This window comes from Seriola lalandi, unplaced genomic scaffold, assembly GCF_002814215.2.
Source record: "Seriola lalandi dorsalis isolate HSWRI2012SDOR001 ecotype SW California unplaced genomic scaffold, Sedor1 jcf7180002054585, whole genome shotgun sequence".
Taxonomy (NCBI): Eukaryota; Metazoa; Chordata; class Actinopteri; order Carangiformes; family Carangidae; genus Seriola; species Seriola lalandi.
Genome location: NW_019525138.1, coordinates 4505399 through 4530261, shown reverse-complemented (window position 1 = coordinate 4530261; position 24863 = coordinate 4505399). Strand labels below are relative to the sequence as shown.

The 24863-nt window shown below is 40.1% G+C and overlaps 1 protein-coding gene across 2 annotated transcripts in view; it reads right to left on the bottom strand.

Moving 5' to 3' along the window:
* The window catches only part of LOC111664297 (corticotropin-releasing hormone receptor 1-like), a 64674-nt gene extending 48529 nt beyond the window's left edge, over positions 1 to 16145 (bottom strand). Inside the window, exons 1-4 of one of the 2 annotated variants that reach the window (XM_023418825.2) lie at positions 15575 to 16145; positions 11767 to 11854; positions 7641 to 7700; positions 7117 to 7242 (exon numbers count right to left, since the gene is read on the bottom strand). In XM_023418825.2, the coding sequence (XP_023274593.1) occupies positions 7117 to 7242; positions 7641 to 7700; positions 11767 to 11854; positions 15575 to 15604 (304 nt within the window). In that variant the 5' untranslated portion in view covers positions 15605 to 16145. The remainder of the gene's footprint in view (positions 1 to 7116; positions 7243 to 7640; positions 7701 to 11766; positions 11855 to 15574) is intronic. The other variant, XM_023418827.2, reaches the window with a different exon arrangement.
* Positions 16146 to 24863: the final 8718 nt, after the last annotated feature.

Sequence of the window (24863 nt, the reverse complement as noted above, 5' to 3'; positions counted from 1 at the left end):
CCCCCCCATACAATAGCAACACCCCCAGACTGAAAGAGACACAAAACGACTACTAACAGATTTAGAATTTGCAGATATGTTTTGCATCTCATTCTGCTCTTTTTGTCTCTCTTTGAATTCATTTTGCATCATTTTATGTTCATTTTGCATCTCTTTTCAGTTGGCTGTGTCTCTGTTGTCTTCTGTGGTCATTAGCATCTCTTTCTCATTGGTTTATGCATCTCTTTGTCATTGTTTTGAGTCTTTTTGCATCTTTTTGGAGTCATTTGGAATCTTTTTGTAGTTGTGTCTCTTTTGGAATAATTTTGAGTCTCTTTTTAGTTGTTTTCCGTCTTTTAGTGGTCATTCAAATACTTCATACTGGGCTGTTCAGTAATCCATCCATGTGTGTAACCAAGCTGTTATCATGGGGTTTGATCAGGCTGAGAGCATAATTAGAAATCTGTGTTTTGTTGAGTACCGTGGCGCTGCAGGCTGAACTGCAACTTTTTCAGCCATCACTGAGTAGCACGACTTATCCCTTTTTAAAATATCCTCCATTATATATGCATTATCTAAAATAAGCTCTTAAACGACCAAAAATGTCTGTTCTTGAAGAAAAAGAAAGAATCTTCAATCATGAACTAAGGTGCAAATTTCAGGCACCTCAGTCTGAAGAGATTCAAGCACCTACTCATCTTGTGGGCAGAATTAATAGAGACAAAATTCTCACTGAAGTACACTGTGTGCTTTGTGCATATGAAAAACCCTGTCCTCACTTCAGCTTGTTAAAAGTGTTGGCATGTATGAAAGCTGAACTGTGCCACTGAAGTAATTACAAAATTTTACAGTGCTTATTTCTAACCATTAATAAATGAATTGACTGTAAAACCCCATTATAATTGATTAACTAAATATGAATTTAAATAAAACAGAAATAAAAAGAACAGAATAATTGGTATTAATTCAGTTTCCTTGCTCTGTGTTAAGAATTTCATCACATTAAAACCTTTTTTTTCTCTCTTGTTTAACTTTAATCAACCAGGACTGAAACTTAAGTCTTACAACTTTAGTATCAAGTGACTATATTACAGCCTATTTAGTTCATTCACTTCATTTAATTCATTCATTCTAACTATTTGTCTTTAACGAAGTGCTAGTGTCAAAATGTCAACAATGATGAAAATCGTTATTTTTATAAATAAAGAGCTGAGGTAGGTTTTGGTGTTTAAGGGTGGTGAATAAATCATTGAGTTTTGAAATGTAATCCCAAAATGTATTATATCAAATGATTCTTTTTGTTGGTTCATTGACTTGTGTCTGATCGGGTCTGTTCAGAGTCGACCGCACCGCAGGAGCTCTGGCAGGCTGCACCAGCATGCTCACAGCGGCAACGCTAATACGTCAATGTAATTAAGTTTCGCAGGTATTTAAATTGAAATTTTGACCTGATGATGGCACTGGATGAAAAGTCAAGGAATCAATAAAGTATTAGAATTCATCCCGAGGGGAACGCGAACACCTGAACCTAATTTCACAGCAATCCGGCCGAGAGTTGTTCCAGATACTTCAGTCCTCCGTTAGACTCGTTCTGACTCTTTGTGCTGTTAAATGTTTTCTGAATAACATTTCTGTGAGAGAATGCTCCCGCAGCCTTGTCCTCACGTCAAGTATCCTCAACATTAACAGCTTCCTTAACAACCTGGTGCAGCTCAAGAGCTGGAAACAAAACTTGGAATGAAAAGGAAGGATCATCACGTCCTGAATTGTTTCCTAACAAGGTCACCGTGTTTGTCTACCTCTGAAATAAAATCCATGTTGCAGAGAAAAATGCATATTATAAACCATTTATAAACATCTCAGGTGTTTTCCCCCGAGCTCTTCCTTTGCCTCCTCTGACATCACTGGTGCAAAGTATCAAATATTTAATAATGATTAATAATGAATTCATACTAACAATACACCAAAAAGATATTTGGTAACAATTCTACAGAAGAATTTCATATTCAGAGCAAGTGAATCTGCCTTAAAGTTTCATAAAGTAAACACAACATCGTCCTGTGTCCTGAACTCTTTTCTACTATTGACCTTCGCTGGCACCGTCAGCTGACGGGAAGTCTTTTTTAAGCTTTTAGGCTACGCTCGAACAGAGATTATGTTAATCCTGAAGGTGAAATGAACCTCGCAGTGTCAAATTACTAGTGAGCTGCGGCTGAATTACAGCCCATCTCTCTCTCTCTCTCTCTCTCTCTCTCTCAAGTGGCTCCTCTGGATCCTGTGGGGGTTTTAGACTTTAAATTACCAAGAAACACATTTGCTTTTATCTGGTAAATTTACTTAATTGTATTTACTGTGTTGGTAGTGTTTGTGTTACCTTCAGAGCGCTGCAGTGGCCTAGATAGATACGCATCACAGACTACAGACCCCTGTGTGATAGGAATCACTGCCAGGAAGATATTTGGCGGTGATTTTATACCACACTTTAAAGGATAACTAACTTAAATCCACATTTTAAAGTCTGACTTAAATCACAAAAAGTCTGGGTAACTGCAGATTTTTGTTCCTGGGGTGTATTCAAATCTAATATTAAGTTGGTCTGGTTGGTTTTACCTCTGTTTTCACCCATGTTTGTTCATTGTCAGCAGAATTACGCAAAGAGCACTGAACTGATTTGCAGTGAACTTGGTGAAGGGACGGGACGCAGGTCAGAGAGAAACCTTTTACATCTTGAGGCAGATCCAGACACTTGACCATGAAGGTGTACAAGATCTGCGCCCTCTGAATGCCCTTCCAGTTTTGCATTACAGTTGTGATTTTATGTTTATATTTATAATTCTGATTTTGTAACATATTTTGTGTTACAGCTGAAGGATTTAGTTAATTAACCTATTTGTAAATTGACAGAAAATGAATCACCATATAAATACACACAACCGGTAAAAAAGTTTTACAATTCCTCCATTTTTTAGGTGGTACTGAAATGTACACAGTGTATTGTCTCAGTGTTTCTGTAATTAAGAGAATAGAACAAATTTTGCTTTTTAAAAAGAAGATATCTTAAATCCTAAATTCGATCTACGTTTTTTTTTTTTTTTACCCGTCCAGCAGCCAAACAGACCTGTGATGTTCTTTCTACAATGGAAATTAAATACTGTTCCCAAAGTTTGTCCCAACACTGTTGCAGAAGTTCTTAGGAATGTGTTGCACTCCAGTCCAGTTCATCCCAGACCAGTTCCACGGGGTTTAGGTCTGGAGACTGTGCTGCTCTTCCATCATGTTTTGGGTCATTATTTTGCAGTAGGATTAACCTCTGACCAACCACTCTGTCTTCCTTTGTTACTCTCCTCTTCCCCACCGCTCTGACAGCAACATACAGCCCTACTGTTTGCAGGACGGTATCGTCCTAATACTGCATCAGAGCGTGTAGTAACACAGTTTGTTCCAACACTGTCTTTACACAGACTGAGAGTTTGTGCGTCATCAACCTGTAGGAATTGTTTGCATTAACTTTAAAGGCTTCGTTTACTTCATTTGCTGCAGGAGATCTAGAAGTTAATCAATTTCTTAATCCCTGAAAAAGGTCTCTTTTGACTCACCATCTCATCCTAACAAGAGAAGACCACACAATTACCAGAAGGCAGAGGCATGATGACATGGGTTCCACCCATTGGAAGACATTAATGTCACTGAGTTACGTGGATGGTGTTATTATCAGTATAACAACACTGTGCATCTAAAGTCTTTGTTCATGCAGAAAGCCATCAGACTCGCTCAAGGTCGCTCTGTTCGTTCAGGAGCAGCTGACCCAGTACGAGATGCTGGCGTCATGGTGATGAAACGTGTGATAAAGTGTCGTAAAAGTGTCTGCAGTGGTAATGTAGCTGAAATTCCTGATCAGCTCACGGAACACAGTGGGAAACCTCTGAGATGCTAAGTCATAATTGTGGGAAACAATAGTCACGATTACAAGATCATGTTTTTTGTCTGTGTTTTTTAGTGAATGCAGTTCCTTTCTTTTCTTTGTCACATATGACAGTAAACCTATCATCTTTGAGCTGTTTGCCATATAACACAAGACATTTGAATATGTCCCATTGTTCCCTACAAAATTATAACACACTTTTCATTTCATCTCAGTGAGGCTTTGCCATTAAAAATAAGGATAAACAAATATATCTCCTAATCCCCAGTGAAAAATGAGTGTTAATATATTTAAATTACTAAATGGAAGAAAAGATACAGTATGGAGAGACATACAGTATCAACGCAGCTCCTTTCACCTCCAGATAGTGAAGAGTAAGAACCACACCAGTACCTAAACTGAGCAATATTGACATTTGTAGGTACGTTTCTTATTTGTTCAAGGTCTCATGGCTCACCTGCTAATGTGCCATCAAGCCTGCAAAGTGATTTCAGCTGCGCACTTTTACCTGGTGGATGTTTGACTGACCATGTTTGCAGATAAGAAGGAGAAAGAGTTTAACAATGTGAAGATATTTGGAAATAATTTCTCTGTTGAAGTAAATGAAACAATGACCAACATTAATTAATTAAAAAACAAAAGAAAAAGAGAGACCTAATCTGATGGTAACCCAAAAAGCTGAGAGAAATACACTGGATGATAATTATACCAGATCTAAGATGCGGTTGACCTGAACTGACCCGAGCAGAGAGAGAACAGCAACAGTGACAGCAGCATAATTATCCCCAGTTCACACTCTCTGTCTGCCTCAAAAACACATTTTTCTCCTGTAAAGATGATGACGCACATGATCCGAGCAGAGAGAAGATCCACTCAGATTCACTCAGATATGAGCTCACCACTGAAACTGGATACAATTTGGTTCTGGTCTCAGGTTTGGGTAAAAACTCGTTGGACCTCTGACATTCAACAGAGAGAAAAACAATGTTCTCACCAGGACGGAGCTAAGGGTCTGAAGCCATGACGTAGTGAGATACAGTGTTGCTTTACAGCAGCTATAATCTATATTTTTATGATAACAATGCCTCAGGGGTCACTGGGTTGCTGAATGTGCAGCTTTACAGTGACTTAGCTCATTGTTTATCCGTGCTGACCACACCTTTACTGCTCTGGTTCACTCTCACTGCTCTCATAGCGTCGTTCATAGCTGCTGCTCAGAGAAACAGCTCTAAAAAGCCACTGTCCTTTACCTGCTCAGCAGCAAACAGCAGACTGGCACAGCCAGAGAGCAGCTGGTGAACATAGTGGAGCATTTAGCAGCTAAAGAGCCAGAGATTTCCCTCAGGAGCTGGTGGAGACCAAACACAGAGCTAAAAGAGATTAGATTGATCAGGTGGAGACAAACCCCACTCCTAATGAAACATAATGTTGCTCTGTAACTGCTGGATGCGGATATAAATAACCATTTGCCAACAAATTCGAAATATGTGATCTGTGAATAATGATGATGATTCAGTGTTTCAGCTTGTTTCTGCTGCCCCCTAGTGTTAAAGGTTTAAATGAAATGCTGTAATTAGCGTAAACACAAAGTACAACTTAGTCATAAACCAAAATATTGCACAACATTGAGGGGAACATCAATGTTTGCACTAAATTTCATTAAGAAAAACACATATATTAACCTCATCGTGGTGCCAGAGGAAAACTCAGTAGGGCCCAATCTCAATGCCCCCCCTAAACCCTGAACCCTCACACGCTTGACTGACATCACCTGGTAAGTGAGCAAGTGTGACTGAGAGGCTGCAAGGGATCAACATGGTATAACGAGGAATGGGGCGGCACTTTGTGACATATCACGTTACCCTGACGACGCCAAAACATGTTACGCACAACTGGGTTTGGGACTTTTGGTTTTACATAGTTTATGTTCTCCATTCACTACTTGCTTACACAAAACGTTGGACAGGTAACTACACACAGTTGTAGCTCTGAAACACCAGTTAGCGACACGTTGATACTTAGCAACATGTAACCTTGTTTTTTCTTGTTATGCTAACGTTAGGGTTTGTTTCTTTCATGCTTGTTAACTGTTCTTCTTCTATTCTATTCTGTCTTGTGGCGGTTGTTTACCATTTTTTACGCTTCCATGCGTCTCCTGTTAATTCCCTCAGGCAAGGTCTGCAGCAAGTGTAAGGAAAATGTGCATAAAAGGCCCAAAATGTCTGAGCCCTCATGCCCTTGAGGGTTTGACAGTGGGACAGCCCTAAGCCCTCATGGATTTAACGGGAACATGCCTCAAAGTCCGTGAGGGGGGACATTGGGATTGGACCTAGGATTCAACCTCTGGGGAACATGAGTGTCTGTTCAAAATTTCACTGCAATCCATCCAATAATAGTAGAAATATTTCAGTCTGAACCAAACAGACACTGTCATGCCAAAAGTCATGTTGCTGGCATATAAAAAATATATATAAAATACAAATTTCTCCTTTTTGGGAGCTGGTTTTTTTCTCCCTCCATACAAAGCATGATACATAGTTTACAGAGAAGATAATTTGCAGTCGCCATTCAATTTCAGATGAAGAGTTTGACCTCAGAGGGAACTGTGGCACAGAGGAGATGAAGAATAGTTCGGCTCCGGAGCATAAATCTGAACCAGTTTCTTCCTTTCACAAAAAACCCACGGCCTATAAATCTGATTTGTAAAATATCCACAGAGACACTGCACATAAATACAAATCAGATTATTGATTCTTGTGACCTGGACCGAGCTTCAGAAAGTAGTTCTGACGGGCAGTGATTAAGAAATTTAAGAATGAACACAGTCCTTCATTTAACAGGCTCAAGCAGCAGCTTGTAAAGGTTTCCTCTGTGACATTATCCCATCTGTCTTTTACCATGTAAATCCTGACACATACATTTTTCACAGCGGGTGCTCTATTTGTCTTCTTGTCTCCTTTCTTCTGGCACTTCATTGTGTATTATCTGCAGCAGCCCTACTTTTGTGAACACGTTTTTTTTTTACACTTTTGTGTGTCTCTGGCTAATTTGTATGCTCATGTTAATTTCTGTATACACAATTACGTAAACAGGATTTGCCCAAGGGGAAGACGGATAGGGGATGGGGGTGTGGGGGGGGATCAAATTAAATCTTGTTTTTAATCTATTGTTTCTGGTTTTGCTGGCAGGAGCTGATGGTGACGGTGTGCACTTACTGGTGGTGTTGTATCTGACACCGTAGAACATCTCCGGACAGGGTCGTGACACCATTTGACCGGCGCTGCTCCTGGGCCAGCAGGTGCCGATGCCATCGATGGAGGTGTCACAGTAGAGTCCCGAGCCTGAAGCACGAGACACACACACACACACACACACACACACACACACACACAAAGGTCAGATGCAAACATAGATTCCTGGCATGGCTCAGGACTACATATAGCCATGGTGAGATTCTGATAATACTCCAATGATGTTGGCAGTAAATAAGCTGTTTGTGTACACGAGCTTTAATGATTACTCCAACTGCGCTTGGGTTTGCTGCGCTGAGCTGAACGTCGTCTCCCGACGCCACAGTCTATTTCCAGCATTGTTCTCCTCTTTGATGTTAGTCCTTATAATCTGAGTTCAGATCAAACTTGTCTCCCTCGTGGGGGTATTCCACAACAACCCTGCTTTGTGCTAACTGCGTAAGGGAATCAGTTTCACACATGTGAGAAGAGCAACGTGTCAGACTCACCGCTCCACTGACCTGTGGCATTGCTCAGGGTTTGGTTCCAGGAGGCGGCCAGGGACTGCACTGCAATCCAGAAGGGAGAGTTTCATCAATAACCTCAGATTTTTGTTTGCGCTGTTTAGAAGAGGCTTTGAAATCTCATTAGATTCAGCTTAACGGCGACAAAGGGTGAAGCATTAAAGGGCAACAGTAAACATTGGTGACAGACCTTTCCCCAAGCAATAACAGGATGGTAGCTGTGAATATGAAACTAGACATGCCCCCAGGGTCAGGCTATTATTTCTTTAATAACACAAGAAGATTTAGATGAAAATATCCAGAAATAAGGGTTTTCCGAGAGGCAAAGTAGAAGCTTAATTCTAATGCATTGTTTTTTTAAACCAGTGTTTTCACACCTTTTATTAGTTAGAAAATGAATTAATCCCAGTAAAAAATGAAAAGAGCAGGGATTAGTTTCAGAGAAACCACAGCACTGGTCGTTTGTTCAAACGCCTCATAATGACATACATTTACATGTTCCTAACAGGGAGGCTGTAGTAGCTGTGAGAACTGTGAATCTCATCTGTCAAGAACAAAAACAAACGTAGTGTGATGCTGTTATGAAGCCACAAATCTGGCTTCGACTCAGGAAACAGCTGTTTGCATCCTGTCTCGCAATGTTGGTTTCTCTTTACCAAATTTAATCTATGTTTCCCGAACTTTAACCGACTAGTTCTTCCTTTAAATATGGCCACGAGTTGGGCAGTAACACATGACTTAGTGACATTTTACAGTAATGTTATTACTCATAACAAGTAGTTTAAGTTTACAATGTGAAATGTAGTAATTATATTAAGTTACTAATCCCAGTAACGCTCAGTTACTTCAACTATTTTGTATTTGGCTTTTACAGCTGACATTAAAATGCAATCTGTATCGAGATGATAAACGAACTGATCCTGCCTTTGCATTTGTTTACACCTGTTATTTTTTTAACGGGTTCTCATTTACTCATTGAAATCGGATCAAAGGTCATGTTTACACCTAAGACCTGAACACAGTGTGAGCCAGACCACCAGAAGTGATCAGGCAGGTCATTTACACCTCGCGTTAATGTGTTTTGTTTTATCTGGATAAGGTGTCTGGATACAGATCGCATTTTCATACCAGGTGTAAACAGTGTCTTCTTCTCTCTGTATTTACTGTAATCTCGGTGCAGGGGCTGCAGGTGCGGGGGGTTAGGGTTAACTTCTGGCAGAAGAAAAAAGGTCATCTTAGATTTGTCCTGCAGCTGGATGATGGCTTCACTGTGAAGTCTGGACTGTACGGTTGAGATAGTTGTTGATGTTGAACGAATCTCTCTAAACTGTTGACCGTCTGTCTGAAACCATAATGTCTAATTTTCAGTTTCTGTACGATTTAGATGAAACTCTAATGGACTGGGTGACATGTTAGTGATTAACTGTCACTGTGTTCAGACTGTTTATGCTGCTACTGAGATTTCCGGGGTGTCAGTAAAATGTTATAAGCCTGTCATTCCCCATGACAACAACTAACATGTGATTTGTTAGACATAAGGGGGAGGGGTTTTGTTGTTTTTCCTACTAGTCCGGGGAGCAAGTGATAAGTCTACAAGCTCAATCCAAAGTAGGAGGCTGACAGAGAGCTAACAGAAGCTAAAGGAGAGCTAACAGTGACCTAATGGAGAGCTAACAGCAAGGTAAAGGACAGCTAACAGAGAGCCAATGGAGAGCTCACAGAGAGCTAAACAAAGAGCTAACAGAGAACTAAATGAGAGCTAACAGTGACCCGAAGGAGAGCCAACAGAGAGCTAACAGCGAAGTTAAGAGGTTTGGTCTTTTGGCGTTGGCTAATGGTAGCTGTTGTTCTGGTTGCTAACAACTTGCCAGGAAAACCAGATAATTTCTTGTAACCTTCTTACTGAAAGACGCTATGCTACAACAAATAACATGTGACATGTGAATGTGGAGGACCTGGACTTGTTTAAAGGCACAAATGCTGAGTTTTCTGACTAAAAAAGGTAATGTAACAAGTAATGTAAGTGATTACCTTCGCTGTTGAGTAATTAGTAATTAGATTTTAACTAACTAACCCAGCACTGATTACTAGTAATGGACAGTACGGCTCAGCCTGTGTAAACAGTTGTATCATGTCTCCTGTGATTTTGGAGGAGCTCTCTTTAGTCTGAGAAAATAAAGATAAGGGTTATCTTGGTTTATTCATGGAGACTCTAAATTTATAATAAAAAGTCTGAGTTAAAAACTGGGGAGATGGAGTTTCAAAAATGTGCACAGGGAGAGATGCATTACAGGATATATAGGATTCCCTTAGTTTAACCCATAAAGTGAACTAAATATCAGATAATCTCACCCTGTGCTGCCTCAGTTTCTTTGTTTCTTTTTTTTTATCTGTCTCTCACAAATATCCCAAATTTACAGAAGAACAAAGACTGCCCTTTAACCACAGTGAGGGCACACACACGGAAAACTCATGTGGGCTGTTTTTTAAAGACAGAGATAAGCAATCATTCTAACATTTAGCTCAAAGGACCTACCATATAATACAATACAAAAATATGATTTGTACAGCCATCACTACCCAGTCACAACTGGAGCTGGTTAATGTTTTAAATTTTTCATCATCTGTGACAATGAGAGTTTCAGTGTGCAGTTTCAATTTATTTTTAAATAAAAAAATATGCTCAACACAGCTGTGGTATGTCCTGTTTTGTCCTGACTGAGAATTCAGTGCCATTTTTTGACTTTTTTTTCAGGGTGGGGGTTTAAAGTAAATAATTAATGATTTAGCCAAATAATAAACACATAAAAAGATTCATTTAAATTTTTTAATTTGAATTGCATCACGTCAATTAATATTATCATTAGATAAACATTACATGAGCATAAAGTTTAGTTAAACTTTTTTTCTTTTCTTTTCTCCCTTTTTTGTATGTTTATGTTTTGTAACTGATTATTGATTGATTTAGTCATTTTCCTTCATTGTGCAATTTTCTTTCTCATTGCCTGGTTGTGGATGGGGCACGGCCCCCAACATGTTAGCATGCTTGATGTACTATACTTTGCATATGCTTCATCCCTGCAGTTATATCTAATTTTGTGTTGTTACTTCCATATTTACGCAATACATAACTGATCACAAAAGAAGGTTTAGTTAAACTTGTTCATAATGTTCCACTTGCCTGTGCAGAGAGCAGCTGTGCACACCACCTGAATTGGGCTGTGGGTTCCCAGGATGTTGTGACAGATGGGTTGAAATTGTATTTATGTGTGTGGATTGTGTGTCTAGCTTGTGGTTCATACATAATCTGGTAACATCACATAAACATAAAACATATGGATGTGGTTATGAAGATCATTTTTGATAAAGGTTGAGGGAGGTTGATGTTTCCTGGGAGAAACAACAAAACAGGATGGCGCCGGGAGATCACCTTGAAGTCCCGGAGACTCCTGGGAAAAAGGGGAGTGTTGGCAGATATGGACTTACTGGTTCCGGCTTGACAAATGTGAGCATTTGCAGCTTTTCTCTATTTTATATCATTGTAAACTGAATATTTTTGAGGTTTTGGACTGGGCTACGTCACCTTGGGTTTTTTTTTTTTTTTACCTTTCAAAGACTACATGATTAACTGATGAGTCAAACAGTTATAATCAACACATAAATCAATAAGTAAAATCATTTGTAGCCCTCCATGACACATTTCAGTGCTGGGGCTCATCACAAAGCAATGTGACAGCATATTAAATACAGAGAGCATTGTTACTACCTGAGAGCTACCTGAGACATCTTTATGAGTATTACCAGAGGCAAGTAACAAGAAGATATGTGTGTGTGTCCTCTCCGGGTGTTTAAGTTTAACCAGCTATTACTGTGCTTGTGAGGTCTGCACAGAAATGGAATAATAAGAAAAGACAGTTTGCCAATATCCACAAGGGAAAAGTTGTGATCGAGGACGAGGCTTTGGCATTTAGCGGCTACCATCATGAAATGGAAAAAGACTGAACATCAATTCAATCTCAAGTGGATCAACTTCAATTCTCAGGTTGGTTTTATAACGGGTCTTTTAAAAGCTTTGTGGTAAACATCCCGCTGACGCTGGTCATCAACTTACAGGAGAAATTCCCTGACAGCATGAGCAGAGCTTCACATGTCAGATCTGCCACAGAGGCCGATGGCAGGAAGCTCACAATGGCACACACCTGCGAACACAAGAGGAGAGACGCACGCACACACACACACACACACACACACACACACACGCACACGCACACACACGCACCCACACACACACACAGGGTCAGGATTCATCAGATTAAACATTACATCTCGTTTGCCTCGTGTTCCTTTAACTCCCTGCCGCACAGAGCAGATGAAGTTGTGCTGAATCGAACTGAAAGACTCTCGCTGCCCTTGAGCAGATGATGCATGTATTAACAACTCCCCTCGCCTAATGCGGCGCTCCTAATTTGGAGCGCTTTGTAGTCTGTAATCATCATTCTCCCTGTCAACAGTCTTGCATGTTTACAGATACAAGTATTCAATAAAATATAGAGGCAGAAGAAATTACTGATTGCCTTCTTAAAGGAGGGGTTGTAATGATGAATTCTCCACAGTGTGTGTGGTTGCCTACTTTGCATGTGTGCTGAGGGGGAGAAACATTGAATAATGCACATAATTTTAAAACTACAGCAGGCAGTTCAGGAGGCGGGATCCGTCTGTATCTGCCGGATCTCGTGTGACATTAAGTATCTCTGTTTCCACCACGATAGGGAATATGAACGCCTCTATTTAGGGTTTTTGTTAAATGACAACACAGCGAGCAGAGTTCACGGTTCACAGATGAATATTTCATCCACACACTTTGATCTCGACTGGATTTCTCTCAGCCTTTATGAGTGACATCTGGAAACCATCCAAACCTTGAAGGTTGGAACAAACATCCAGTGAGTGTGCTTCACGTTGCATGTGGAAACGCTGAACCACCGCTGCTGGGCTGGCACATAGGCAGCATCTGTCAGTGCCGTTTTATGAGGCAAGAAAGACCACAAAAGACTGTAAAATGTCATCAGTTTCGTTTCTTGTTTGGACTAAACTGGCCTTCCCTAATTGACCCCGAACACCTCAGTGCAGCTGTGCTTTCCCAGCGGACACTACTATTACCAATAAAGCCAATGTTTCACTTCCTGCTTAAATAAAACATCCTTCAGTCCATCAATAACGCAGCGTTTCATATCCGTCAGACAGAAAATGAATTTTAATTCATTAAAATTCCTCACTTTTGTGTCATCTGTCTTGAGTAAAAAGCACATTCATACCTGCTGGTCACAGCAGCGTGAAACACCAGCAGTGTACGTAGTCACATCATATAAAATGCTAGAGTGGTTCAGCTTTCAAACGAGGGTTCCTAACGGCTTGCTGCGTCTGCTTCATGCCCTGTGAATCCTGGGGCAGGTATCAGGGTACAGTAACCTACTGTACCAGCTGTCCACCTCCTTCCAGGTAATTACAGGTCAACAGCTGACAGCCACGAGGCACACTGCAGGATAACACAGACGTTCATTATTTCAGTCGTGGAGGAAGATTTCAGATGCTTCACTTGAGTAAAAAAAAAAAAAAAAATACTTAATTAAAAATAAAAGTCCAGGATTTAAAATCACAGTGACAAGAAAGCACAGAAGTGTTATCAACAGAAAAAGGATCATTATTACTGATGCATAAACGAGTGATCAGCATTTCTGTCGCAGCTGGTCGGGGTGGAGCTGCAAAAATCTCAAGTTTATAAAGAGATTTCTGCCAATAATCAACCCCAACACATTTATTTCACAGTACAGTGATATTATTCAAGGTCCTTTTAGATTATATCAACTTGTTTTTAAAATATTGTAAAAGTCTCTATCTAAGGCTTTCTGTACCTTTTGGTGCCTGAGTTGACGTGTCCACTAACTCCCCCAAGGGGATGGATCTTTTTATTATCATTATAATAAATTTACCTTTAATCAACTTCACTCGACTTCTGGTTTGTGTCCAACCAAAGACGTACCTTTACAAGAGTCAAGAGTTATGATTTATCCTGAATATTTCTACTATACACAGATTATTTTTATCATTTTTCCATAATAATTCACTGGCTTCAAAAACAGTATCACTCTCTTTTACACTCTATAGATCAAACCAGATGAACTGTCTGAAGGATTTAATCACCCATTGTAGCCAACACCCATGTTTTCAAGGTCCAGAGCTCCAAATAAATAAATATCTCAGCATTTGTTTAAAAAAAAAAAAAAAAAAAAAAAAAGGTTTTTGAAAAGTGTAGATTAAAGTTGATTTAAACAGAAAACAGATCAGTGACATTCTTACTGTTCTCAGATTACTGGAGCTGAGTTTGTGCTGAATATAAACATATTTAGCACTTTGTTTTTCACGGCATGTGAAACCAACTCAAAAGTGGCTGACAGGCCTCAGACTCAAAGACTTAATTGACTTGATAATGAATTATGTTTCAGAGGATGAAGATAAATAAAACAAATTATGCAACATAATTAATTACTATAGCTGTTAAAAGTAGTGGTGTATCTTTTCCCTCTGAAATGAACCAGATCTAATGTATAAAGTTTCATTAATTAACAGCATTGGGGAAAAAAAGAAGTACATTTACTCAAGTACTTGAGTATTTCTTCAGTGCTACTTTCGACTTCTACTCCACTGCTTAACAGATGGGAATATCGTGCTATTTATAATATAATCAATGAGATAAAGGTTGGCTCACAACCCACCCTGCAGTATAAAGTGGCTAAAATTGGCTCCATCTTTACCAGCTGCAACAATTGTACTTTTACTCAAGTAAAATATTGAATGCATGACCTAGAGTAATTCTACCCGGCGGTATTTCTTCTTTAACTTCAGATCTGACTTCTTCTTCTACCATAAAACTGAATTCAGGTCCAGCACTCAAGTTCTAGTTTGACCTGAGCAGGCATGTGATATGTGAGTTGCTGTGAGTGTGGACGCCCTGTGTGCTCTTAAATCACAACAATGTGGACGCGAATAGAAAGCGAGGGGAGGGGGGCTTCAAAAATAAAAGGGTTCAGAGGATTCTTTACTATTCTTAGTGCGACAGTTTTCCTCACACAATAGAGTAGGAGGTAGATGAAGTAATTCACCTCGGGCATCTGTAACAACATCATCCTCATGTCTCCTATGAGTGCAACAAATCCCAGGCCGTATTGTTGCCTCTGTGGGCTCTCCATGTTGAGAGATGGTATCAGATAATTGATCTCAGTGAAGCATTTTTTAGACTAGAGATTTGAACTTAAGCCTCAACTTTGTCCACTTTTCTTATCCGGGGAAGCAATGGGAAGTGGGAGTGAGAGGGAGTGCACTTGCTGCATTAACACGCTTTAATCCCCAGTGTCCCAAATCCTGGTTTTCCAGCATCTGAATCTGAGTTCCTGATAGGAAGAGGAATCATGTTGTTTTTTCTCATGCCATCTTAACCCCAGAGTCATGTTTCTGTTTACAAGTAAACACAACATTGGCAGCTTCAGCACTTCAATTAAATAATATGATGCAGATTGTTCTCAATATTCCAGTGGGAAGGTGGGGGGAAAAAACCCCCAAATCTCCCTCTGGATTACTCTCCTGCTTCAAACCTTTCAGAAGAGAGAAGGTTTATTTTTTCTTGCTTTAAATGGATGTTTTTTTTTTTTTTTTAAAAATAGCTCTGACATGGAGACAATATCCAAAACTGACATCTGGTTGGGATGATAGTGTTAAATCCCTTCACATCAAGATTATACTCAGCTGCAATCCGCGAGAATAAGAACAGATCTACTTGCTTTTGTTCCGATATCTTTAATTAAATGTCTAAGAAGATGAGGGAAAAGAAGATGAGGTCAAAGCGCAAAAGGCGCAGAACTTACCTCAAGCAGAAAGAAGCATTTGCGACGCATTTCCACTCCTTTATTTTTCACATTATTTTCATGTGTCGTTAATTTTCTTCTTCTGACTTGATGGAATCCGGGGCACACTCCACAGAGACTCTCCTCTGAGTTTTATTGTGCAAAGAAAAGTCGCTGCAACAATTTTTTTTTTTTTCTGATGGTGCCAAATATGTTGTTGTTGGAAATGTGAACAAGCAAAAGCGCGTAGCCAGAAGGAAACCAACCGGTCTCCAAGTCAGCTGTCCGGGTGATATCAGAGGTTATGTTCCATTACGGTAATTTAATCAAATAAATTAAAAAAAAGCCCGGGAGCACAAACATTTCAGCTGGCCTCCGGGTGATGAACTGTCCTCTCCGTTCAGCTCGGGTTGTCGTTGAACAGGCAGCTCTAATGAAGTCGTTCCGGTTAGTTTGTGTTACAGGACTGGAAACCGAATCCACCGCGGAGAGAGCGCACCATCAGCCGGGCACCGCCGTGTACCCTTCAAGGCTGGCCCCGAAACAAAACTCCTTTTACACGCATGGTTTACTGCGCAGGTTACCCGGAGCTACACCGTCATGTCCCCCCCCCCCACCTCCTGCTGCATATCCAGCTTCTGACTCCTGCCGTGGTGGTAGCCTATAGACCGTCTCCTCAACGCGCCGCCCACGTTGTGCCACTTTGTCGGGGAGTATCGGACGCGACTGAGGAACTACTCAGTTTCTCGTCTTGGAGTTAATTATGCATCAGCTCTCCGCTGGTCCGGATCCTAATCTTTAATCCCTTTGCAATCTAGATGTCACTGCCGCGAGGAAAGTTAAAAGACGGACCCGGGCTAAACTGATTTTGGAAGGGTGGGTGTGGATCCGTGCGCATCACTGAAGAGAAGAGAAGAGCTCTTATTAAGCAGTCCAGGAAAGGGAACCCTTTTAACATGTGCCCCAATTTACAGATGAATTAGTGCCAGAGCTCTGAGTTAACAGATTTGGCTGTGGGCTACTGACGGACAGATGGTCCTACTGTGTCAATAAAGTTAAGCATCCCTCGGGATCTTTTCAAATAACCTAAAATCCAATAGAAATGAGTTCCAAAAAACATGCTCTTTAAACAGATTTATAATTCTAATGCTTGTGTATGCAGATTAGGGCTGAAACAACCACTCAATCAATTAGTTAATCAACTGCAAATTAATTGCAAACAAAGGGATTCAAATTTAAATAAGACATAAGCTGATTAAAGGGATGAGAAAGAAATACTTACAATACATACAAAATTGTCTTTTTTATACTGGAGCTTTAAAAATCCAACTGTGTTCTTTTTGGCCACTTGGGGGCAGCAGAAGCAAAAACTAAACACGTCACATATTTTCACCTTAACAAGTTGAAATTGAATGTGAGAACGTCAACGAAGACGATAGACGACATAGAACAGTCTACCAACAACCACTGACCTTGATATTTTGTTCATCTTACAAGAACTATTTGTAAGTTTTGCTATTGCTACATAGCCAACGTTAGCATTAACAGCTATTCACTAGTCTTGAAAAAACGTTGCGAGTTCAGCATCAAATTTAATTTCTTTACTCACCAAGAGCTGTCGCCAGAGGTGGACAGAAAACACCAACGTTAACTCTTGTCTCTATTACGTCTTTTCTTCTACTGAAGTTAGCACGCCAACCAGTTACCTACAGCCCGTCTCGTCAACTTTCCCATAGCGACTCACTGTAGCCTCCAATCTGCCCTGAACAGTGCTGCTCAGAAGACCTATTATAACCTCATGTATTATAACGACAACGATGGCCGAAGCTCTTATCAAGCAACAATCACCACCACCGGCTCCCAGGAAGAAACCACATTTGGCAGCAGAGAAAACGTACAAATAGTCACTTTAAATTGTGTTGTGAAGTAACCAAAATCCAACGTCTTCCAAACTTCTCATGCAGACACCATCTTCACCAACATCATGAGGTATGGTGACCAAAACCCAATGTCTACTAAGCGTCTGTTAAATATCATGATGTCAGTTAGGCAACGTTGGGTTTGGATGTCAACCTGATTTTAATTTCCAACTAAAATTTAACATCTGTCCAACGTTAGAGTCCAATGTCTTTCTGACGATGCGTGCAACATTAGCATTAGAGTCGTGTTTCTGCTCACCTGACAAATGTAACTCCAATATTCACTCTGTTTTAACTTTGGGGGCCACTTGAACTGATGAACCTACCAGGAGCTACCAGATGAATCTGCAGCCAGCCTCAGCTTTACAGAGCTTTATAATGAGTTTCAGCTCATTGTTTATCTGTCCGGACACAACTTCACTGTTCTGGTTCACATCACTATCATAACATCATTTTTGGCTGCACAAGGCAGCTGTTTTCAGAGAAACAGCCATAAAAAAGCCACTGTCATCTACCTGCTCAGCAGCAAACAGCTGACAGACACAGTCAGAGAGCAGCTGGTGAACATAGTGGAGCATTTAGCAGCTAAAGTGCCAGAGATTTCCCTCAGGAGCTGGTGGAGACCAAACACAGAGTCAAAAGAAAGGGACAAACATGACTCAAAATGAATGATCATGTTGCTCTGTTACTGCTGGATGCATAAATAAGCAACTGTTTACAAACAAGTTCACCATATTAACTCAAAAGGTGATGATATGTCAACTTTGTCTTCATTACTTGTTTCCACTGCCCCCAAGTGGCCAAGAAGAAATCAGCCATGTAGGTTTCCTGGTTTTCCTGCTGCAGCTGAAACTGATGAGATTAAAGTAAAGTTGTAAAACCAAAACAATAAGCTGAAAGACATTAAATCACTGTAGAGCTGAGGAGAAGTGCACAGTCTGGTTATAATTCCTCATGGGTTTGTGATATAGATATATTACCTGTAGCAACCTCACGCTCTTCAAGGCTGTAAAAATCCTTAAAAGGAACGATCTTAGCCAGAAACATTACTCTGTGGTTGAACTGCTCGTTCTCATGCTCATTCACATTTCTTCAATTTAAGAGGTCACGGGCCAAAAAGGTTGAGAAACACAGGTTTAAGACATTTATCATTGAGAAATGCCAGATATTCTCTGGTTCCAGCTTCTCAGATGTGATTATTTTCAGATTGTCTCCTGTGTTTTATCTTTGTGAATTGAATATCTTTGAGTGTTGTAGTGTCGGTCGGACAAAACAAGATATCTGAGGACGTCTCCTTGGACTCTCAGAAATTGTGCATTTGTCACACGATTGCCTGACATTTTATAGGAGAAACAATTAATCAACAGATTAACGAGAATAATCATTAACTGCTGTCCTATTTGAGATTTTGCAAGGACTTAAATCTCTGTCATACTCCTGTCCCTGCACATTTGAATCCAAATGAATATTTTACACAACACATTATAATATTAGATGTTATATTATGCTCACATGCAGGAAGGAGGGATGGCAAGACTACTAACATACCACTGAGGCTTTGAGTGCACAAAATGCTTTATACACAGTGTGCTAAAGCTTTCTTTAGACCCGGTGACGTGCAAAGAGGCATTATTCAAAAGATGCTTTAATTCAAGGTGACAGTGCCCTCCCCTGAGTATGCCATCTCATGAAGTGTCAGTGGTGGCAACAAGGAGACCATAGCAAACTGGGTTATGTGGTTACAATACTGTTTCAAATTGTTGGTATAAGCCTACTCCTTGTAGGACACAGTGTACCCACAAACCATACACACACACCTGTCTATGAGACTAGCATTCAGGTGCTGAAAGATATCATGTTAATCAGCTGGACAGGTGTTATCTATGCTTTAGTGGAACCATTGGTTTTGGTCTTGATGCGGATTTTCTGAGCGGCCACCTGCGTTTATTCAAGAAGATTGTGTAAAACGGGCTTTCTAATCCCTTTTCCTGGGGCTGGATGAATTTACCATCAAGCACACTGTGATCCACCCCTCCCCCCCTTTCATCTAATCTGAAACACAATTTATCTTCAATCTAGACATGAGACATCGCCGGTGATAAGGGTCATTCCAGATGCATGGACGATGACAGAGCAGGCGTTCATTGCATGTTGGGGTGCAGTACATTTATGTAATGAACAACACTCACCCCTGTTAAGACCCAGATTAACACGGTGCTCTCTTCGGTGATGAAAATGTGTAACCTATAGACCCACCATGTAGAGATAGAGATAGCTGCATGAGAAGGAATATACCTTGGTAAAACTGTTATCATTTTCTTTCAGAGAGGAATATGTTTGAACATTATTGATTTGTCCTTTGAGTTGATTAAAAAAAAGACAAAATTCACTGGTTCGAGTTTCTCAGATGTGAGGATTTCCTGTTTTTCTTGGTCCTATCTGATACCAAATTGTTTATATTTGGGTTTTGGACTGTTGGTCAAACCAAAAAAGCAATTTTAAGACGTCCACCGCAGTGTCCACTTAAATTACTTATCCAAACGTGGACACTTATGTCAACTATTTGACCATTTATGGCAAATAATTATAGTTTAGCTTTGGTAAAAATGTCTTTTCTGTTTGAAGGAGGGCTCAAAGTCTGACCTAAATCCCATTGAAAACTATTGGAGAAAGCTGAAATCTACCACTGCAAAAAGGACTCCTGCTAACTTAAAAGAGTTTGAACACATAGCAGTAGAAGAGTAACAGAAACTACCTGCAGACATGTGCAAGTAGCTTCTAGATAGCTACAAGAAATGTTTAGAGACTATAATTGTTGCCAAAGGTTCTGCAGACAATTATTAGTGAGAGGTGCCAATAATTGTGTCTGGGGTACATTTTGTGTTTGATTTACTTCACTGTTATGCAAGTTTTTTGCAATCTTTCTCATCTACCCAACATGATGTGACCGTGGCATCTCTGGAGCTTTTTACTTCATCACACAGTGTCTTCATATTACCTAAATTACCAGTTTGCTGCAGAAGACCATTTGTTACGGTCAAGGGCTCCAGAACAAGCCAGTCATCCGAGGTTGAGTTGAGATTGTTTTGCCAACTGCTGTTCCTGAGTTCAAGAATGAAATATTAAGCTCACCTTTTTAAGGAAAACGTCTACATTTCCATGGTGACTAAGAAAACTCAATCTGCCAAGGAAGATCACGACACATGATAATCATGGTCAAAATCATAGAAAGTTTAAACATCTACAATTCATTGAAAACAGAACAACCTAATTTTGCTGATGAAGACCATTTGATACAGCCGAAACTCCCAGAACAAGCAAATAAATTGACCTGGGGTTGAGAATGTTTTACCAACTGCTGTTTCTAAGGTCAGGAGCCTACGTCTACTTTTCCATGAAAATTAGACAAACTCAACCTGCTGATGAAGACCATGTGATATAGATGAAAGCTCATAAACAAGTGAGTGAGCGGACTTGAGTTGAGATTATTTTGTCAACTGCTGTTTTCAAAATTTGATAACCTTTGAGTTAACGTGCATGAGAAGTCACTGAGAACCTTCCCCTTTTAACCGCTACCTTACTGAGCTGATGAAGACAGTGCAATATGATTGAAAGCTCCAGGATGTGCGATTAAGTGGATCATGAATCAGCTTCTGTCAAGTTCAACTTTTACGACGAACATTGTAGAGGTGCTGAGATTAATGGGAAGTCACACCTGAGCGACGAACCATCAGCAATGCAGATGAGGACCGTGTGATACAGTAGAGAGCTCAAGAACAAGTGAGTGAGCGAGCTGGGATTGCTTTGTCAAATTTTTAAAGCAATTCTAAATGCATCAGTTGTCAGTTGTCGCATAATCATAAATTCATTCATCCAATCACTGTAGCAAACTTCAAAAGCTTTTTGAGAGAGAAAACTTGTCAAGTCACTCAGTGAGATGGTGACCTAGAAAAAGGCATCGGCTTCATATCCAAGCAGTGTGAGTGTGTGTGTGTGTGTGTCTGTGTGTGTGTGTGTGTGTGTGTGTGTGTGTGTGTGTGTGTGTCAGGCATGTGCATTCATGCTGATTCTTGTTTTGCGTTTCTGCCACATCTGTGCACTGTGTCTTACTGGCACATTCAGAGCAACACATCAAGAGCTCCCCAACAATAACAAACACAAAGCGGTCTAAAACACACTGGTCTCCACAGAACAATCTGCAGGCATAGTCAGGACGGGTGTCTGAGGAACGAACAAAGGCATCATGCTGCAGAGAACAAGGAGCACTGGTTCTGCTTATGCACTGAAGGAGAACAACGTACTGTATATTTATGATGTGCATGTTTCCAACCACTACGTTTTCTCTCCTCTCACACACCGAAACGTACAGAGATATTTCATGTGGTAAACAATTTCAAGAGTCAGTCCTTGAACCAGGTTTGTGACAAAGCCAATATGAGTTATTGGTGAAGCCTTCGGAAGATGGTGTATTGATTTTATGACAGAGCTGGATGTAGTAGCACCTTCCGAACATGACACAACTCGGTGCATGCTAATAAGGTCGCATGACAAAGACGGGCTTTGTGTTTAGGTGCACCACTAACCTTTGTAAGACACGAGTAGGTTCATTTGGAGATCCATACTTCCTTTCTTTTTTTTTTAACGCATTAAGTAGCCTCATTAGCATTTCTCATCCACATGCAAAACAGCCATGACATTTACGCTCTGTACTGTAAGTGGGGAGAGGACAGGATTATTGTCCTCTGATTACAAAAAAAGAATGTAGTGGTTTTCAGCACAGGATGAAACGCACACAGCATTTAATTTCCGATACTCTTTCAGGGATTACTTCCTGACAATCATGTTTGGGGGGAAAAGTCATTTTGGTTTGTGAAATGTGTGAGTCCATTTTGCACTCCTGACACGGAGGTTGAGATGGTGGTTGTGTAAGATGATAACAGCACAGATGAAATTGCAATCTGTGCACTGGATGAGCTGTCATTGTGTTGTAACTGTGTACTGTTGTCCATGTAACCAGAAAATGATGTGGAACTGAAGGCAGTATAACAGGAGGAGAGTGTTTTACACAAGGACTAAAACAAACAGGTAGAAATACAAATTCAAATAAAATCTACAAATGAATATAAAATACAAACAAAAAAATAAGACTTGAATTAAGTTCAAATAAAACCTTAATATATACAAATGATATATCATTGAATCTAAATAAAAAATTCAAATAAAAAAAGTACAAAACAATATAGAAATGAAAATAAAAATTTAAGAAAAGCGTTTAAAATAAAAAATATTCAAAATGCAAATAAAAAGTATGAAAAATGTACACACAACACACGCAAACACAAATGCAAAAGTATGATGAAATGAAAAATAAATATGAATACAAATATTACATGAACAAAAAGGTAAAAGTGGAAAATTGTATTCTAATAAGTATAAAATAATGAGAAATTGAATACTGTTGAACAATAAAACTATGTACAACAACAAATAACTAAATAAAAGAAAATGCCCACTCACAGAAAAGACAAATGTTCCCAGTCCACGGGAAATTGAAGTGACTGCTCCCTTAATTTATCTGGACACCCAAATGTGTTATATTCATCCATTACCTTAATGAAGCCACCAACAAATGGACAACAGGATGCAGCAGGTCAGTCTCCTTGAACCTTTTCTAACAGATCTGCTTCTTTTTTTCATCCATCATCTGTCAATTACTCTTCCTATCTGTGTGGATCAATATTTTTATCCATTCATCCATCTGCTATCTATCTGTCCAAATTGTATGTCTTTTCCTGCCCTACTGTCTGTTTTCATGTTAGAAAACAAGAAAAGACGCGCTAATAACCCTTGTTCCCTCCACCGCTGCATCTAATCCAATAGACACTTGGTAGTTTAGTTGACAGTGAGCAGTAAATTGAGCACTTACTAATCATCATAATTTGGCATCATCACTGACAGATACCAAGCCGCACAATGGTACTTTTGGTGGATGCATTTACATTGAACGCGGACACACAGTTGGGTCCCTTTCCCATGGGGAAAGTGATCTCAGACTTCTGGACCCAGGAAGTGATTTCAGACAAAGTTTAAGAGCCAGCAGCCAACGGTCTCTGTGAGACTTAACAAACTGCAGTTGAAAATGATAGGAAATTATGTCATTACTTTTTTATTTATTATTTAAAGCATTTATGTGTTATCATGAATAAAAGCATTGGTAAAAATGAAAATTTGACCCGTTGGCGCTGAAGGAAAAGGCAACCGAAATTTTCAAGAAATTTCATAGCAATCTGATTGTAGAGACAGTTCCTTGCGGAACCTCATGGTGGAGCTGGATGAAAAGTCAGAGGGTCTCCAAAGTCAGAGGGATTCATTATCAGGGAACCATGAATTTTTGTACTCAATTGTGTGCCGATCCATCCAGTAGATGTTGAGATATTCCACAGGATAAGTGTGAGCTTTGACCTGCTGGTGGCGCCAAACGAAAAGTCAGGGGATCACCAAAGTCAGTAGAATTAATCATCAGCGAACCGTGAATATCAACTTCTATGGCAATTCTTTCAAATGCTGTTGAGATATGTCACTTAAAAGCCAACAATGTCAACCTCATGGTGGTGCTAGAGTAAAATTGATCGGGAACATGAATGTCGTACAGAATTTCAGAGCAATCCATCCCATAGTTGTTGCGATACTTCAATGTGGGCCAAAGTGGTGAATCAACCGGCTGGTTGACATTGCCATCCATAGAGCCAAGCTGCTAGCATGGCTAAAAGTGGGGAAAGGGCTTCACACCTGTGTTACAAAGGGATGATCAGCAGAGAAGGATGGGTGCCTTCCTACAGCAGCATCACAGAGACCATGCAGGTCCAGGACCAGTTCATGGAGAATTGATTATGTGTCGTCAGCGGTTCCGGTGGCAGGCCTTTATTTATCAAGTGGTCGTGTTCCCATGGTCCTGGCAGAGCTGCAGCAGGTGTGAAGGTCAACAAGAGAGTCATATTTTAATCAAAGACCAAGAAGCTAAAAATAAAACTCCCCCAGCGGGCACCGCACTGAGAGACTCAAGGAGATGTGAAAAGGCTCTCTAGTGTACACGTTTTAATTATCACGCATACACACTGGGGTTGTTGTTACGCATAAATGTCAGTTGGACAGGTTCTCTGCTAAGGAAGCCATTAGTGGTGAAGAATGTGCCGCAATGCACCTTGAGTCTGGGCTCGGGCCAAGACTGACAACAGGAATCACGTGCCACAAATAAGGCAACAGTCCTGAAAATAATACATTAACACCAATTACTGATAGTGTGAACCGAGGCTGGTATGTCACCTGTGTGTCTATATATAATTTGTTTGAAAATGCCTCATTTTGAGCTTCGCTGCAAATTTGAATTTTCA